At 42.2% G+C, this 20190-nt stretch overlaps 1 protein-coding gene across 1 annotated transcript; it reads right to left on the bottom strand.

Annotated features, from left to right (window-relative positions):
* Nucleotides 1–1599: 1599 nt before the first annotated feature.
* On the bottom strand, nt 1600–19960 carry LOC121555762 (clathrin light chain B-like). The gene is made up of 5 exons (XM_041869592.2): nt 19514–19960; nt 19008–19063; nt 11912–12029; nt 9014–9125; nt 1600–2235 (listed from the first exon to the last, which is right to left on the bottom strand). The coding sequence occupies exons 1-5, from the start codon at nt 19689–19691 to the stop codon at nt 2064–2066; spliced, it is 636 nt and encodes a 211-aa protein (XP_041725526.1). The 5' UTR covers nt 19692–19960; the 3' UTR covers nt 1600–2063.
* Nucleotides 19961–20190: the final 230 nt, after the last annotated feature.

The following is a 20190-nucleotide window of genomic DNA, read 5'->3' as shown; positions in this document are numbered from 1 at the left end:
TGCCATTTAGCAGACGCTTTTATCCAAAGTGACTTACAGTCATGCGTGCATACATTTTTTTTGGTGTATGGGTGGTCCCGGGCATCGAACCCACTACCTTGGCGTTACAAGCGCCGTGCTCTACCAGCTGAGCTACAGAGGACCACGTTACTGTAAGATAAAAACACACAATTTCTTATGAGATTTTAGGTTGCATTTCTCTCATGCGGCCATAACGCAACAGCGTGCCACTGGACAGAATGTGCTTTGATTGAAACAAAAAAACACCGATATGTTACAGTTTAACACCGTCTGCTCTAGAAGTCACTCGCTGTTGCATAATTCAAAACACTACATAACTCAGATCTAAATGCACATTCCCATGAAACTGAGATCAAAATGGTTGGCATGCAGATGCTGCATGGACGTTTCACTGGTAAAAAACTCGGGAAGAAATCACCATTTACGATTGACAGTGAGAAAAGTGAAGGGAGGGTGACGTAGAGGTCAAGAGACATGCGCAGAACATGATATGGCACTATCCAGGGGGAACGGGGCGGTTCCAAGGGTCCTCGGCCTGAAAACAACAAGCTCCTTATTATGTGGATTCTTCTGGCGCTTACTGAGGATCTACCTCAGAACGATTACATGATTCTTCGGATGTGAAGACACTTATTTTTGTTGGAGCAGACGACATTGTCTAGCCTGGTCCCAGATCTGTTTGTGCCGTCTTGCCGACTCCTATGGTCATTGCATAGACTGTATAAATAGGGTCATTGTCAAGTTTGGCAAGACGGCACAAACAGATCTGGGACCAGGCTATTGGTCTAGCTTGGGAAGGATATTCATTACATTTTAGTCATTTAGCAGACGCTCTTATCCAGAGCGACTTACAGGAGCAATTAGGGTAAAGTGCCTTGCTCAAGGGCACATCGAACAGATTTTTCACCTAGTCGGCTCGGGGATTAGAACCAGCGACCTTTCGGTTACTGGCACAACGGTCTTAACCACTAAGCTACCTGCCCCCCTAAATTCCAACAATTAATCTTGCCAAAAGCACAAACAGTGACAGGAGTTCAAAGGTCAACAAGGCCACAAGCTCATAGCATCTCAAATTTCAGGACACATTTCTACTAGCTACCTTAAAATAATCAAATTTACATTTACGTCATTTAGCAGACGCTCTTATCCAAATGAGGAATATCATACAAACAGTGAATGAAGAGGTCAGTGAATCAATTCTTAATTTTAAAAAAAAACACAGGCATCGGTGGTTTACAATCTCCTAATGTAGTGGGCGGCAGGTAGCTTAGTGGTTAAGAGCGTTGTGCCAGTAACCGAAAGGTCGCTGGTTCTAATCCCCGAGCCGACTAGGTGAAAAATCTGCCCTTGAGCAAGGCACTTAACCCTAATTGCTCATGTAAGTCGCTCTGGATAAGAGCGTCTGCTAAATGACTAAAATGTAAATGTAAAAATGTGCCTGAACAGGACTGGCTAGGTTAGACCTCACACATTAAATCAGATTAAAATTACAGTCGAGATTAACGATTCATCTAATCTGTTATTTTATAAAAATACAAAAAACACTTGACATCCAAAATATTGGGAGAGGCACCATGCTTAAGAGATAGGGGTTTTACCTAATGCCCTCATAGGTTAGGAGAGGGAAGGAGTTTCATAAAAGCATTTACAGTAACAATATTTCCTTAACGTCAGTAATGTAGTGGTCAAATAGAAGCATTGCTGAGGGAAGTTCAAAGGACAGAGAGCAGGTCAGTCGTTCATGTTAAGGTACATTCATTCATACATTCAGAATAAGGAAAGACGGCGGAAGAGGCGAAGTACCTTTCCTCCAAAGTTAGAAACATGAGCAGAAAACAGGAGGCACCCTACACCAAAACATAGCAGAAAACAGGAGGGTCTGCACACAAAAAGAAGGGACCCTACACCAAGAGAAGACCTATATGATAAGAGACTAGTTGACGTTCTGCCTTAATGCAAACAGGGTTCCTAACTCGAGCAGGTGTTTTAAAGGAAGGGAAACAGGAACCATCATCACCACCCCCTCCGTTCCATTGGCCCGACTAGCGGACCAGAGGTGTCTGTTTGAGGGCTATGAGGACAGAGCGCATCCGGGACACGTCCTTGGCTGTCTTGTTGGTCTTGGGGTTGAAGTCACAGAGACGGGCCACTCTCTCCCACTCCGTCCCTGGGCTGTCACCGTCAGCCTCAGACAGGAAGGCCTCTTCAGATGCCCTGGAGGAAGGGTTAGGAAGGGGATGGATAAAGGTGTTTGAGGGACGGTTTCCCCGGACGCACATTAAGCCTGGTCCTCAATGGAGAATCTCCTTCGAAATAACATTTTATTCCAGGACTTAAATCTGTGTCAGGAAAACCGTCCCATAGATTTTAGCACCACTGACATGCCATGCTTCTGCAAACAGCACCTACTGCCTAAACACGAACTTTCAAAAACACAATCACTTCCACGTCAGACTCAGTGTGTGTACATTTGACTAAAACTGACACACACACACACAGTATTGAAAATAGGCTACATGCATTTCTGGCAAAATATCACAGCTGAAATAATGAATGAATTTCGATGAACACTGTTGTTGTGATTTATGGACATGGTCAAATACAGTCCAAATAAGCCCTCCCAAAAATGGAGCCTAACTAACGTGTTATTCACTGGTTTGTTTCACAGTTGGCAAACAAAGTAACTACAGGTGACTGAAACTAAGAGGTAGAATGCCAAGACAATAGAGAAGAGATGTAATCCTACACAAAGCCCTTCAGAGTTGGCCTGTTTGTAGAAAGTCTTAAATCCTAGTGTGCAGTAGAACGGAACGAGACAGTGTCACACAACAGGCAGAGAAATAAAATGATGTAGGCCTTGAGACGTCGTTAGTGTACGTCTGCCATTCGGGCGGTGAATAGGCAAGACAAAATATTTAAGAGCCTTTGAACGGATTATGGTAGTCACGTCCTCTCACTGTCAACTGCGTTTATTTTCAGCAAATTTAACACGTGTAAATATTTGTATGAACATAACAAGATTCAACAACTGAGACATAAACTGAACAAGTTCCACAGACATGTGACTAACAGAAATGGAATAATGCCTAAGGCACGTTCACGCAGATGAGCAGGGTCCCTGGGCATCTTTCTTTTGGCGTTTTTCAGAGTCAGTAGAAAGGCCTCTTTAGTGTCCTAAGTTTTTATAACTGTGACCTTAATTGCCTGTAAGCTGTTAGTGTCTTAACGACCGTTCCACAGGTGCATGTTCATTAATTGTTTATGGTTCATTAAACAAGCATGGGAAACAGTGTTTAAACCCTTTACAATGAAGATCTGTCCCGTGTAGCATGGCGTTTGAAACACCAGGGTTGTGGGTTCGATTCCCACGGGGGGCCAGTATGATTTTTTAAAAATGTATGTACTCACTAACTGTAAGTCGCTCTGGATAAGAGCGTCTGCTAAATGACTAAAATGTAAATGTAAGACAGGGTCCTGAAAAAGGGACGTTTCTTTTTTTTGCTGAGTTTAGGTGCCAGGCGCAGCGGTTTGAGTCAAGAACTGCAACACTGCTGGATTTCAAGCTGAATAGTTTCCCGTGTGTATCAAGAATGGTTCACCACCCAAAGGACGTCCAGCCAACAGCAGGCCAGTCGTCGAAAACAGGTCATTGATGAAAGAGGACAAACGAGGATGAGCAACAGACGGGCTGCAGTTAGTCGACTGACATTCCTGTACAACACTGGTGCCCAAAGACCCATAAAACGAATGAAGAGCTTGTCATACCTTGAAAACGAATGGGGTATGGCAGCCAATGACCTTACATAGTTCCACTTCTTCTTTTAGAAAAAAAACAAGAAACTGAGGTTGCAGTGGGCTAAGGAACTAAAATTGGAATTGGAAAAACATTGCCTGGTCTGATGAATCCTGGTTGCTGCTGTTTCACGCTGATGGGAGGACATGGAGAAAACTAGGAGTACATGCATCCATCATGAGGCGCGTGTCAACATTGCAGGCTGGTGGTGATGGTGTGGGGTGTGTTTTCATGGCACACATTGGGCCCCTTGATAAAAGTGGAGCAACGTTTGAATGCCACAGGATAACTGAACATCATTGCCAATCAGTTGCATCCCTTCATGGCAGCAGTGTATCCATCTGCAAATAGATTTTTTCAGCAGGATAATGCCCCATGCCACAAGGCTAGGATTGTCCAGGAATGGTTCCACGAATATGACAGTGAATTCAGCTTACTGCAGTGGCCTGCCCAGTCACCAGAGCTCAATCCAATTGAGCATCTGTGGGGATGAGATGGAACGAGCTATTCGGAGTAGAGATCCACTACCAGCCAACTTGACACAACTGTGGGAAGCATTGGAGTCAACATGGGCCAGCATCCCTGTGGAACGCGGAATTCGACACCTTGAAGAGTCCATGCCCCGAAGAATCGAGGCTGTTCTGTGGGCAAAAAGGGGGTGCAACTCAATATTAGGAAGGTGTTCCTAATATTTTGTACACTCAGTGTACAGGACAATACAATTCATATGTCATCTGTAAGATGTATAGGATCAAACACGATATTGTCTCAATCATCATAGTGCATACAGCAGTCAACAGTCTAGAGAATGGCCCGATATAATGCAATGTGACACTTCTAAGTCATTACTAGCCTTTCCTAGCCTATCGATATATCCCAAATAGCACCCTATTCCCTATAAAGTGCACTACTTTAGTAAAGCGTTGGGAGTAGTACACTGTATAGTGAAGGTGCCATTTGGGACGCAGCCTGTGTTGTTGTCTATATCCCCGGCCGTGTTGCCCGGACACAGCGCTAGCCTGTCTCCATCTTAGTGCTCACAGTCCCGTTACAGCAGGAAAGAGAGTTGTTGTTGTTGTTGCAAACTGCTACCGTGCCAGACTTGGACAGAGAGAAGGTTTGGTTTTACACTGAACAAAAATATAAAAACACAACATATAAAAAGTGTTGGTCCCATGTTTCATGAGCTTAAATAAAAATACCCCAGAAATGTTCCATACGCACAAAAAGTGCTCTCAAATTGTGTGCACAAATTTGTTTACATCCCTGTTAGTGAGCATTTGTCCTTTGCCAAGATAATCCATCCACCTGACAGGTGTGGCATATCAAGAAGCTGATTAAACAGCATGATCATTACACAGGTGCACCTTGTGCTGGGGACAATAAAATACCACTGAAGTTGTCACAACACAATGCCACAGATGTCTCAAGTTTTGAGGGAGTGTGCAATTGGCATGCTGACTGCAGGAATGTCCACCAGAGCTGTTGCCAGAGAATATAATGTTCATTTCTCTACCTTAAGCCGACTCCTACATCATTTTAGAGGATTTGGCAGTACGTCCAACCGGCCTCACCACGTGTAACCACGCCAGCCAATGACCTCCACATCCGGCTTCTTCACCTGCGGGATCGTCTGAGACCAGCCACACGGACAGCTGATGAAACTGTGGGTTTGGACAACGGAAGAATTTCTGCACAAACTGTCAGAAACCGTCTCAGGGAAGCTCATCTCACCAGGGTCTTGACCTGACTGCAGTTCGACGTTGTAACCGACTTCAGTGGGCAAATGATCACCTTCGATGGCTACTGGCACGCTGGAGAAGTGTGCTCTTCGCGGATGAATCCCGGTTTCAACTGTACCGGGCAGATGGCAGTCGTGTGGGCGAGCAGTATGCGTATGTCAACGTTGTGAACAGAGTGCCCCATGGTGGCGGTGGGGTTATGGTATGGGCAGGCACAAGCTACGGACAATGAACACATTTGCATTTTAATCTATGGCAATTTCAATGCACATTCACTACATGACCAAAAGTATGTGGACACCTGCTCATCGAACATCTCATTCCAGAATCATGGGCATTAATATGGAGTTGGTCCTCCCTTTGCTGCTATAACAGCCTCCACTCTTCTGGGAAGGCTTTCCACTAGATGTTGGAACATTGCTTTGGGGACTTGCTTCCATTCAGCCACAAGAGCATTAGTGAGGTCGGGCACTGATGTTGGGCGATTAGGCTTGTCTTGCAGTCGGCGTTTCCAATTTATCCCAAAAGCTGTTCGATGGGGTTGAGGTCAGGGCTCTGTGCAGGCTAGTCAAGTTCTTCCACACCGATCTCGACAAACCATTTCTGTATGGACCTCGCTTTGTGCACGGGGGCATTGTCATGCTGAAACAGGAAAAGGGCCTTCCCCAAACTGTTGCCACAAAGTTGGAAGCACAGAATCGTCTAGAATGTCATTGAATTCTGTATCGTTAAGACTTCCCTTAACTGGAACTAAGGGGCCTAGCCCAAACCATGAAAAACAGCCCCAGACCATTATTCCTCCTTCACCAAACTGTATAGTTGGCACTATGCATTGGGGCAGGTAGTGTTCTCCTGGCATCCGCCAAACCCAGATTCGTCCATCGAACTGCCATATGGTGAAGTGTGATTCGTCACTCCAGAGAACACGTTTCCACTGCTCCAGAGTCCAATGGCGGCGAGCTTTACACCACTCCAGCTGACGCTTGGCATTGCGCATGGTGATCATAGGCTTGTCTGCGGCTGCTCGGCCATGGAAACCCATTTCATGAAGCTCCCGACGAACAGTTCTTGTGCTTCCAGAGGCAGTTTGGAACTCGGTAGTGAGAGTTGCAACCGAGGACAGACGATTTTTACGTGCTATGCTCTTTAGCGCTCGGCGGTCCCGTTCTGTGAGCTTGTGTGGCCTACCACTTCGCGGCTGAGCCGTTGTTGCTCTTAGACGTTTCCACTTCACAATAACAGCACTTACAGTTGACCGGGGCAGCTCTAGCAGGGCAGAAATTTCACGACCTGACTTGTTGGAAAGGTGGCATCCTATGACGGTGCCACGTTGAAAGTCACTGAGCTCTTCAGTAAGGCCATTCTACTGTTTGTCTATGGAGATTGCATGGCAGTGTGCTCAATTTTTATACACCTGTCAGCAACGGGTGTGGCTGAAATAGCAGAATCCACTAATTTTAAGGGGTGTCCACATACTTTTGTATATATATATAGATAGATAGATAGATAGATAGATAGATAGATAGATAGATAGATACTGTGATCCTGAGGCCCCTTGTTGTGCCATTAATCCGCAGCCATCACCTTATGTTTCAGCATGATAACCTGGAGTCCACCTGTGTTAAATTCACTTGATTGGATATGATTTGGACACACCTGTCTATATAAAGGTCCCACAGTTGACAGTGCATGTCAGAGCAAAAACCAAGCCATGAGGTCGAAGGAATTGTCCGTAGAGCTCCGAGACAGGATTGTGTTGAGGCACAGGTCTGGGGAAGGGTACCAAAACATTTCTGGTCACATTGAAGGTCCCCAAGAACACAGTGGCCTCCATTATTCTAAAATGGAAGAAGTTTGGAACCACCAAGACCAAACTGAGCAATCAGAGGAGAAGGTCCTTGGTCAGGGAGGTGACCAAGAACCCGATGGTCACTCTGAATGAGCTCCAGAGTTCCTCTGTGGAGATGGGAGAACCTTCCAGAAGCATAGCCATCTCTGCAGCACTCTACCAATCAGGCCTTTATGGTAGAGTGGCCAGACAGAAGCCACTCCTCAGTAAAAGGCACGACAGCCCGCTTGGAGTTTGCCAAAAGGCACGTAAAGGACTCAAGACTATGAGAAACAAGATTCCCTAGTCTGATGAAACCAAGATTGAACTCTTTGGCCTGAATGCCAAGCGTCACGTCTGGAGGAAACCTGGCACCATCTCTACGGTGAAGCATTGTGTTGGCAGCATCATGCTGTGGGGATGTTTTTAAGCGGCAGGGACTGGGAGACTAGTCAGGATCGAGGGAAAGCTGAACAGAGCAAAGTACAGAGAGATCCTTGATGAAAACCTGCTCCAGAGCGCTCAGGACCTCAGACTGGGGCAAAGGTTCACCTTCCAACAGGACAACGACCCTAAGCACACAGCCAAGACAACGCAGGAGTGGCTTCGGGACAAGTCTCTGAATGTCCTCGAGTGGCCCAGCCAGAGCCCGGACTTGAACCCGATCAAACATCTCTGGAGAGACCTGAAAATAGCTGTGCAGCGACGCTCCCCATCCAACCTGACAGAGCTTGAGAGGATCTGCAGAGAAGAATGGGATAAACTCCCCAAATACAGGTGTGCCAAGCTTGTAGCGTCATACCCAAGAAGACTTGAGGCTGTAATCGCTGCCAAAGGTGCTTCAGCAAAGTACTGAGTAAAGGGTCTGAATACTTATGTAAATGTCATATTTTTTTATATTATATTTGCAAAAATGTCTAAACCTGTTTTTGCTTTGTCATTATTAGGTATTGTGTGTAGATTAATGAGGAAAAACGACAATTTTAGAATAAGGCTGTAACATAACAAAATGTGGAAAAAGTCAAGTGGTCTGAATACTTTCCGAATGCACTTTAAGTTTACGACAGTTCAGATCTATTACAACAGTTCAGCTTGGTGACGTAGATATAGGACACAAACGTCTGATTCTTCAAGCGTACAAACTGATCTCTGCATTTCTGACCAATCCTACATAATGAACAATATCTATCTGTTATAAAAAAGCAGGTCAACAAAACATTGGAGCCCTGGAGGCATCGAGGTCAGCTCAGCTATCACAGTTCCAAGTTTCCACTCAGTTTAGGCCATTTACCAAGAAATCCTGTTCACATTATTATTATTATTTATTAGGTACATGAATAAAGTAAACTTTCTGTGACAGTCTATAGAAAGTCTTTAATCCTAAGTTTAAACATCCTATTTCCTGATCTGATCTCACGGAATAACAAGGAAATAACCACAGAAACACATATTCTGATCGAATCGTTGCTCTTAAGATTCTGATAGTGAACCATCACAGATACAAATCAGATCCATTAGATGAATATTTAGCCTTATCTCTATTTTGTATAATGTTATACTTGTATTTCCTGTTACGTTAGTTTTGAGGGAACCATGTAGGAACTAAAACAGAGCTAGGTAGGAACTAACCTGTTGTTGGCCTTGTTCTTCTCCATCTGTTCATTCTGGTGCACATGCCAGTCCTCCAGCTCTTTCTTGGCCTTGTCTTTCCACTCAGCCTCCGCAGCCTTGGACGCAGAGTCTTCAGGGTTCACATGCACACAGGGAGATGGTGATGGTATGATCAATACAGAATCAACAGAATGGGCACATTACAGTCGTATTCAGTAGGAATGAAGTGGAAAGCAAACAGGTGGAAATGGGCAGGACTACCTGAATTTGTCCAATAAGAATAGCTTGTTTTCGTTTTTTTCCGTTGCAAAACGTTTTGCTACGGTGTGCTCTAATGAATACTACCCAGGATGAAATGTTTCAGTCTGAAATGCATTGATCTACAGAAGGCAGTGCTCTTTTCTCAGGAGATCAACTAGAGTCAATACAGCAAGAACAAGACCAACCATTCCATACAGGCCATGACAAAACGAAGGGTGGTTCGCACACAACATCAGACAGACTATTCAACATTAGACAGACTATTCAACATTAGACAGACTATTCAACATTAGACAGACTATTCAACATTAGACAGACTATTCAACATTAGACAGACTATTCAACATTAGACAGACTATTCAACATTAGACATACTATTCAACATTAGACAGACTATTCAACATTAGACAGACTATTCAACATTAGACAGACTACTCAACATTAGACAGACTACTCAACATTAGACAGACTATTCAACATTAGACAGACTACTCAACATTAGACAGACTATTCAACATTAGACAGACTATTCAACATTAGACAGACTATTCAACATTAGACAGACTATTCAACATTAGACAGACTACTCAACATTAGACAGACTACTCAACATTAGACAGACTATTCAACATTAGACAGACTATTCAACATTAGACAGACTATTCAACATTAGACAGACTATTCAACATTAGACAGACTATTCAACTTCAGATTTGTTTTTTTGTAGGTATTTTATTTCGCTTTTTAGCAGGCAGTGGGAAAATGTGACATTTAGGTGTCAACCTTCGTCAGTGTGTACATTGAGTGGACAAAATACTGACTGAGAAGTCAGTAGTAGATACTGTATGTATCGTAGTAGATACTGTATGTATCGTAGTAGTAGTAGTAGATACTGTATGTATCGTAGTAGTAGTAGTAGATACTGTATGTATCGTAGTAGTAGTAGTAGTAGATACTGTATGTATCGTAGTAGTAGTAGTAGTAGATACTGTATGTATCGTAGTAGTAGTAGTAGATACTGTATGTATCGTCGTAGATACTGTATGTATCGTAGTAGTAGTAGATACTGTATGTATCGTCGTAGATACTGTATGTATCGTAGTAGTAGTAGATACTGTATGTATCGTAGTAGTAGTAGATACTGTATGTGTCGTAGTAGTAGTAGTAGATACTGTATGTATCGTAGTAGTAGTAGATACTGTATGTATCGTAGTAGTAGTAGTAGATACTGTATGTATCGTAGTAGTAGTAGTAGATACTGTATGTATCGTAGTAGTAGTAGATACTGTATGTATCGTAGTAGTAGTAGATACTGTATGTATCGTAGTAGTAGATACTGTATGTATCGTAGTAGTAGTAGATACTGTATGTATCGTAGTAGTAGATACTGTATGTATCGTAGTAGTAGTAGATACTGTATGTATCGTAGTAGTAGTAGATACTGTATGTATCGTAGTAGTAGTAGATACTGTATGTATCGTAGTAGTAGTAGATACTGTATGTATCGTAGTAGTAGTAGATACTGTATGTATCGTAGTAGTAGATACTGTATGTATCGTAGTAGTAGATACTGTATGTATCGTAGTAGTAGATACTGTATGTATCGTAGTAGTAGTAGTAGATACTGTATGTATCGTAGTAGTAGTAGATACTGTATGTATCGTAGTAGTAGATACTGTATGTATCGTAGTAGTAGTAGATACTGTATGTATCGTAGTAGTAGTAGATACTGTATGTATCGTAGTAGTAGATACTGTATGTATCGTAGTAGTAGATACTGTATGTATCGTAGTAGTAGTAGATACTGTATGTATCGTAGTAGTAGTAGATACTGTATGTATGTAGTAGTAGTAGTAGTAGTAGTAGTAGTAGATACTGTATGTATCGTAGTAGTAGTAGATACTGTATGTATCGTAGTAGTAGTAGTAGATACTGTATGTATCGTAGTAGTAGTAGATACTGTATGTATCGTAGTAGTAGTAGTAGTAGTAGTAGTAGATACTGTATGTATCGTAGTAGTAGTAGATACTGTATGTATCGTAGTAGTAGTAGTAGTAGTAGTAGTAGTAGATACTGTATGTATCGTAGTAGTAGTAGATACTGTATGTATCGTAGTAGTAGTAGATACTGTATGTATCGTAGTAGTAGTAGATACTGTATGTATCGTAGTAGTAGTAGTAGATACTGTATGTATCGTAGTAGTAGTAGTAGATACTGTATGTATCGTAGTAGTAGTAGTAGATACTGTATGTATCGTAGTAGTAGTAGTAGATACTGTATGTATCGTAGTAGTAGTAGATACTGTATGTATCGTAGTAGTAGTAGATACTGTATGTATCGTAGTAGTAGTAGATACTGTATGTATCGTAGTAGTAGTAGATACTGTATGTATCGTAGTAGTAGTAGATACTGTATGTATCGTAGTAGTAGATACTGTATGTATCGTAGTAGTAGTAGTAGTAGTAGATACTGTATGTATCGTAGTAGTAGTAGGTAAGTCTGAAGTAGCTGCGTGTGTCCAAACTGGCACCCTATTCCCTACATAGTGCACTACTTTTGACCATAGCCCTATGGACCCTGGCTAAAAGTAGTGCACTATATAGGGAACAGAGTGCCATTTGGGCCACACATCAGCAGTCTCTGTTGTTTACTTACCTAGTTGCTCCAGCCGTGCCTTCTGCTCCTCCCTCCACTTACGCAGGCTCTCAGGCTCTGCTCTCAGAGAGTCCACCTGGGCGATGGCCGCATAGCTGTCCGATGGACCGTTGGACTCCTGGGGGGAGAAGAACCAGGACCAGGCATGAGACATAAGGACCACCAGTCATAGGCTGCGTTTACAAAGACAGCCCAATTCTGATCTTTTGCCCAATTACTGGCAAAAGACCTGATCTGATTGGTCAAAAATACCAATTAGTGGAAAAATAAAATCAGAATTGGGCTGCCCGTGTAAACGTAGCCATAAGACAAGACAGACTCGTCCATTATGAACTGATGTATACTAGCTTTTGGTGCTGTGGGTTAGACATACACCAGACAGACTCGTCCATTATGAACTGATGTATACTAGCTTTTGGTGCTGTGGGTTAGACATACACCAGACAGACTAGTCCATTATGAACTGATGTATACTAGCTTTTGGTGCTGTGGGTTAGACATACACCAGACAGACTAGTCCATTATGAACTGATGTATACTAGCTTTTGGTGCTGTGGGTTAGACATACACCAGACAGACTCGTCCATTATGAACTGATGTATACTAGCTTTTGGTGCTGTGGGTTAGACATACACCAGACAGACTCGTCCATTATGAACTGATGTATACTAGCTTTTGGTGCTGTGGGTTAGACATACACCAGACAGACTAGTCCATTATGAACTGATGTATACTAGCTTTTGGTGCTGTGGGTTAGACATACACCAGACAGACTAGTCCATTATGAACTGATGTATACTAGCTTTTGGTGCTGTGGGTTAGACATACACCAGACAGACTCGATCCATTATGAACTGATGTATACTAGCTTTTGGTGCTGTGGGTTAGACATACACCAGACAGACTAGTCCATTATGAACTGATGTATACTAGCTTTTGGTGCTGTGGGTTAGACATACACCAGACAGACTCGTCCATTATGAACTGATGTATACTAGCTTTTGGTGCTGTGGGTTAGACATACACCAGACAGACTAGTCCATTATGAACTGATGTATACTAGCTTTTGGTGCTGTGGGTTAGACATACACCAGACAGACTAGTCCATTATGAACTGATGTATACTAGCTTTTGGTGCTGTGGGTTAGACATACACCAGACAGACTAGTCCATTATGAACTGATGTATACTAGCTTTTGGTGCTGTGGGTTAGACATACACCAGACAGACTCGTCCATTATGAACTGATGTATACTAGCTTTTGGTGCTGTGGGTTAGACATACACCAGACAGACTCGTCCATTATGAACTGATGTATACTAGCTTTTGGTGCTGTGGGTTAGACATACACCAGACAGACTAGTCCATTATGAACTGATGTATACTAGCTTTTGGTGCTGTGGGTTAGACATACACCAGACAGACTAGTCCATTATGAACTGATGTATACTAGCTTTTGGTGCTGTGGGTTAGACATACACCAGACAGACTCGTCCATTATGAACTGATGTATACTAGCTTTTGGTGCTGTGGGTTAGACATACACCAGACAGACTCGTCCATTATGAACTGATGTATACTAGCTTTTGGTGCTGTGGGTTAGACATACACCAGACAGACTAGTCCATTATGAACTGATGTATACTAGCTTTTGGTGCTGTGGGTTAGACATACACCAGACAGACTCGTCCATTATGAACTGATGTATACTAGCTTTTGGTGCTGTGGGTTAGACATACACCAGACAGACTCGTCCATTATGAACTGATGTATACTAGCTTTTGGTGCTGTGGGTTAGACATACACCAGACAGACTAGTCCATTATGAACTGATGTATACTAGCTTTTGGTGCTGTGGGTTAGACATACACCAGACAGACTCGTCCATTATGAACTGATGTATACTAGCTTTTGGTGCTGTGGGTTAGACATACACCAGACAGACTAGTCCATTATGAACTGATGTATACTAGCTTTTGGTGCTGTGGGTTAGACATACACCAGACAGACTAGTCCATTATGAACTGATGTATACTAGCTTTTGGTGCTGTGGGTTAGACATACACCAGACAGACTAGTCCATTATGAACTGATGTATACTAGCTTTTGGTGCTGTGGGTTAGACATACACCAGACAGACTAGTCCATTATGAACTGATGTATACTAGCTTTTGGTGCTGTGGGTTAGACATACACCAGACAGACTAGTCCATTATGAACTGATGTATACTAGCTTTTGGTGCTGTGGGTTAGACATACACCAGACAGACTAGTCCATTATGAACTGATGTATACTAGCTTTTGGTGCTGTGGGTTAGACATACACCAGACAGACTAGTCCATTATGAACTGATGTATACTAGCTTTTGGTGCTGTGGGTTAGACATACACCAGACAGACTCGTCCATTATGAACTGATGTATACTAGCTTTTGGTGCTGTGGGTTAGACATACACCAGACAGACTAGTCCATTATGAACTGATGTATACTAGCTTTTGGTGCTGTGGGTTAGACATACACCAGACAGACTCGTCCATTATGAACTGATGTATACTAGCTTTTGGTGCTGTGGGTTAGACATACACCAGACAGACTCGTCCATTATGAACTGATGTATACTAGCTTTTGGTGCTGTGGGTTAGACATACACCAGACAGACTCGTCCATTATGAACTGATGTATACTAGCTTTTGGTGCTGTGGGTTAGACATACACCAGACAGACTAGTCCATTATGAACTGATGTATACTAGCTTTTGGTGCTGTGGGTTAGACATACACCAGACAGACTCAGTCCATTATGAACTGATGTATACTAGCTTTTGGTGCTGTGGGTTAGACATACACCAGACAGACTAGTCCATTATGAACTGATGTATACTAGCTTTTGGTGCTGTGGGTTAGACATACACCAGACAGACTCGTCCATTATGAACTGATGTATACTAGCTTTTGGTGCTGTGGGTTAGACATACACCAGACAGACTCGTCCATTATGAACTGATGTATACTAGCTTTTGGTGCTGTGGGTTGGACATACACCAGACAGACTAGTCCATTATGAACTGATGTATACTAGCTTTTGGTGCTGTGGGTTAGACATACACCAGACAGACTCGTCCATTATGAACTGATGTATACTAGCTTTTGGTGCTGTGGGTTAGACATACACCAGACAGACTAGTCCATTATGAACTGATGTATACTAGCTTTTGGTGCTGTGGGTTAGACATACACCAGACAGACTCAGTCCATTATGAACTGATGTATACTAGCTTTTGGTGCTGTGGGTTAGACATACACCAGACAGACTAGTCCATTATGAACTGATGTATACTAGCTTTTGGTGCTGTGGGTTAGACATACACCAGACAGACTAGTCCATTATGAACTGATGTATACTAGCTTTTGGTGCTGTGGGTTAGACATACACCAGACAGACTAGTCCATTATGAACTGATGTATACTAGCTTTTGGTGCTGTGGGTTAGACATACACCAGACAGACTAGTCCATTATGAACTGATGTATACTAGCTTTTGGTGCTGTGGGTTAGACATACACCAGACAGACTAGTCCATTATGAACTGATGTATACTAGCTTTTGGTGCTGTGGGTTAGACATACACCAGACAGACTAGTCCATTATGAACTGATGTATACTAGCTTTTGGTGCTGTGGGTTAGACATACACCAGACAGACTAGTCCATTATGAACTGATGTATACTAGCTTTTGGTGCTGTGGGTTAGACATACACCAGACAGACTAGTCCATTATGAACTGATGTATACTAGCTTTTGGTGCTGTGGGTTAGACATACACCAGACAGACTAGTCCATTATGAACTGATGTATACTAGCTTTTGGTGCTGTGGGTTAGACATACACCAGACAGACTAGTCCATTATGAACTGATGTATACTAGCTTTTGGTGCTGTGGGTTAGACATACACCAGACAGACTAGTCCATTATGAACTGATGTATACTAGCTTTTGGTGCTGTGGGTTAGACATACACCAGACAGACCTAGTCCATTATGAACTGATGTATACTAGCTTTTGGTGCTGTGGGTTAGACATACACCAGACAGACTAGATCCATTATGAACTGATGTATACTAGCTTTTGGTGCTGTGGGTTAGACATACACCAGACAGACTAGTCCATTATGAACTGATGTATACTAGCTTTTTGGTGCTGTGGGTTAGACATACACCAGACAGACTAGTCCATTATGAACTGATGTATACTAGCTTTTGGTGCTGTGGGTTAGACATACACCAGACAGACTGGTCCATTATGAACTGATGTATACTAGCTTTTGGTGCTGTGGGTTAGACATACACCAGACAGACTAGTCCATTATGAACTGATGTATACTAGCTTTTGGTGCTGTGGGTTAGACATACACCAGACAGACTCGTCCATTATGAACTGATGTATACTAGCTTTTGGTGCTGTGGGTTAGACATACACCAGACAGACTAGTCCATTATGAACTGATGTATACTAGCTTTTGGTGCTGTGGGTTAGACATACACCAGACAGACTAGTCCATTATGAACTGATGTATACTAGCTTTTGGTGCTGTGGGTTAGACATACACCAGACAGACTAGTCCATTATGAACTGATGTATACTAGCTTTTTGGTGCTGTGGGTTAGACATACAACAGACAGACTAGTCCATTATGAACTGATGTATACTAGCTTTTGGTGCTGTGGGTTAGACATACACCAGACAGACTAGTCCATTATGAACTGATGTATACTAGCTTTTGGTGCTGTGGGTTAGACATACACCAGACAGACTAGTCCATTATGAACTGATGTATACTAGCTTTTGGTGCTGTGGGTTAGACATACACCAGACAGACTCGCCCATTATGAACTGATGTATACTAGCTTTTGGTGCTGTGGGTTAGACATACACCAGACAGACTAGTCCATTATGAACTGATGTATACTAGCTTTTGGTGCTGTGGGTTAGACATACACCAGACAGACTAGTCCATTATGAACTGATGTATACTAGCTTTTGGTGCTGTGGGTTAGACATACACCAGACAGACTAGTCCATTATGAACTGATGTATACTAGCTTTTGGTGCTGTGGGTTGGACATACACCAGACAGACTCGTCCATTATGAACTGATGTATACTAGCTTTTGGTGCTGTGGGTTAGACATACACCAGACAGACTAGTCCATTATGAACTGATGTATACTAGCTTTTTGGTGCTGTGGGTTAGACATACACCAGACAGACTAGTCCATTATGAACTGATGTATACTAGCTTTTTGGTGCTGTGGGTTAGACATACACCAGACAGACTAGTCCATTATGAACTGATGTATACTAGCTTTTGGTGCTGTGGGTTAGACATACACCAGACAGACTAGTCCATTATGAACTGATGTATACTAGCTTTTGGTGCTGTGGGTTAGACATACACCAGACAGACTCGTCCATTATGAACTGATGTATACTAGCTTTTGGTGCTGTGGGTTAGACATACACCATACATAAGGCACAGTGCCGAGCGATTAACCAAAACGTTGGTTATTAAAAACAACTCATTGACCAACGTCGGTTCAATTATTTGAATTCCATTTTGTTCCGTTTTTTTGTTTGTTGTTTATCTTTGAGCTCGATGTGCAGTTTCTGTAGAGATAAAATCAGATCAAGCCTGAACTGGGCGATTTAGTAGGGATTTGTAGTTTCCAACAGGCCAATATTCTACAGTTTAGCGCGGAAAACTTGGTAATTAACTACAGTGACCATAATCCATTGCGCGCCCGCTTAAAGTTGTCCGGTCTGTGTGGCGCAGACACGGAGACAAAGAGAGAACGCAGATAGAAAGCGATAAGAAAGTCATCAAATAAAACAAATATTTTAGTAAAGTAATGTGAATAAATGATGGTTAATGTGATATGCAGTAATGGGAAGTCACTGCCATCATGGGACTTTAATTATTGTATTCTGTGTTGTTACAGAATTCAACTCACATAATGCATTTAATATCTCAAAAAATAATTGAAACTGAAATCCGTGATTATTCTTTAAATAATCGAACCGACCTCAAAAAGCACTAATTGCTCAGCACTAATAAGGCATGAGGACCACCAGTCCACGGGTCATTCAATAATAACAGCTGAACACTGAGGAGCAAATGCAGAAATCCTTAAAGGGCGGCTGAACTTCCTGATTTGGCCTCGTTTTAGATTTGTCTCATTAAGAAATATCAACAGCCATGACAATTCATACGTGAGTTGGTTTTGGGGTGTGGTTTGATGTGGGTATCTCGTGTGTGTGTTCGCAGGTGGGATGAGTTAGCCAAATTATTTTGCCAATAAGCTTCAGCCCTGGTGTGCAACCGTGGTAAAGTTGGTTTCACGTTGGATAGCCTATATCCAGGCTAGTTAGGGACTGTCAATAAATTACACAATGTAAATGAGACAATATTTTCATGTTGCACACCTTTTAGTTCTCATTAAATGCTTTCAATATCTGTATATGCATTTCTACAATTTATAGTTGTTTGATGTATTTAAAATCATTGACATTTGAGGTATTGGAATTTTTACATATTGTCCCATGTAGCCTACATTGTGTAATTTACAGATGGTCCCCAATTCGCCCCATGGGGATATCCAAAGTCAAACCACATTTACCACGGGCATTATGATAGGGTCAGTGACGATTACTTGTGTGCTGCCAGCTGTGGGCAGGATTGAAACAAACCCAACCTTAATTTAAGTTGTGACATACTCAGGTACAAAATGCTGTTTTGGATGAGACTGACTTTGACCAAAATTATCCTATTTACACTGTTGTCAATTTTGACAGTAGAATACATGATTCGGACTCTTTTCTAAAATATACGTAGTTTTTTGCGAGCAGTTGGTCTTTACATTACCCAAGCATGTTTCTCTTCTCATGCTTCCTTGAACAACATTTACTTGTTAACAATTCTCTTACCATAGAGAATGGGTAACTAGTTCAGGTGTCCTCATCTGCTACAAGTACAGCCTCACTTACAAAACTAACCTGCAATTAAAACATGTCCAAGAACAGAAAGAAGTGAATTATCTTACCAGCTCAAACATGTCTCCGTTTACCGTGGCTGCTGACGCCTCTGCAAACCCGGCATCTGGCAGATGAAACAAAGGCAACCGTACATGACATCTTTAGCATTATTCTAACCTAGCTAAAGTCATCATTTGCTTTCGAGGGGTGGATAGCTAGTGACACATTAACACCTGTTTGGGCAGTAACGTAAACTAGCTTCTGTAATTTGACCCGAGGATCGCTTCAAGACATGACACAATCACATCCAGACAAAGTGACAAACTTTAGTCATCATCGTCCAACTAAAGGGTGTGGTGTGCTGCTCCAACTAACGTTCCTGTTTACACTGACAGCTGTCAATTAGCTAACTAAAAGCCAGGCTAACTTAGCTAACTAACTAACTAGCTGTCTGGTAAGAATTAACTACCTAACTATAGCACTAATAAAAGTGACTTTTGTTGTCTCCGTTTATGTACTTTTAGCTTGGAGTTAGTTTAGCTAACATGCTAACTTAGCATAGTTAGCAACTTACGGTTTTCTACAGCAGCAGGTGAATCGGTTACCGGCGGTTGCTGGAGAAGCTCAACGGATCCGTCCAAAGCACCGAATCCTTCGTCGTTATTCTCTATCACCGCTATTTCGCTTTCTTGCTGGGCTAAGAAAGCTGCTGCTGGGTCCACCTCGACAGGCAGGACTCCGTTGTCAGACATCTTTCACAAAAAGTGAAAAGTGTAGCTAGCCTTTTGATACCTCTAACGTTATATTATTGCTTGTTATCTTGCTGGCTATCAATTAATTCAGCTGAGAGAGAAGAGTTATGATGATGGATATATCTGAATCAGGCAGAACATGCAACTAACCCAACTTTTCATGAACGTTTGTCAGCTAATATAACAAGGACTAACGTTAGCAAGCTTGTGGCTGTGATGATTCATGATTGCTCATGTTGAACTCGCCTGGCCTGCCACAAGTACTTCCAACTTCTGCTTTATTAGGACGTGTCTCCATCTGCTGGTCAAACCTAGAAATGCACTCTCCTATTTCCTAACCGGTATCTGAACTAAACGTTTTCTTCTTGCCTATTAGGCTATTATGTATAAACCTTTTTCTATTTGTTAGTATAGAATATAGAAGAGTATCATAATATAATATAATTAGAATACAATAAAGGATTTTCCTTTTCTATTTTCAAAGTGTCCGTGGAAAATA

Source organism: Coregonus clupeaformis, unplaced genomic scaffold (assembly GCF_020615455.1).
Source record: "Coregonus clupeaformis isolate EN_2021a unplaced genomic scaffold, ASM2061545v1 scaf0004, whole genome shotgun sequence".
Classification (NCBI taxonomy): domain Eukaryota; kingdom Metazoa; phylum Chordata; class Actinopteri; order Salmoniformes; family Salmonidae; genus Coregonus; species Coregonus clupeaformis.
Note: the sequence above shows the minus strand (reverse complement) of the source record. Positions and strands in the feature narration are given on the sequence as shown.

What these genes read in the sequence shown, in the direction of transcription:
- LOC121555762 (XM_041869592.2), bottom strand. Translation starts at nt 19,691, where the DNA reads ATGTCTGACAACGGAGTCCTGCCTGTCGAGGTGGACCCAGCAGCAGCT. An exon ending in ACCTGCTGCTGTAGAAAACC is followed by an intron (nt 19,064 to 19,513) that starts GTAAGTTGCTAA and finishes TTCATCTGCCAG; the next exon opens with ATGCCGGGTTTGCAGAGGCG. An exon ending in AAGAACAAGGCCAACAACAG is followed by an intron (nt 2,236 to 9,013) that starts GTTAGTTCCTAC and finishes CCCTTCCTCCAG; the next exon opens with GGCATCTGAAGAGGCCTTCC.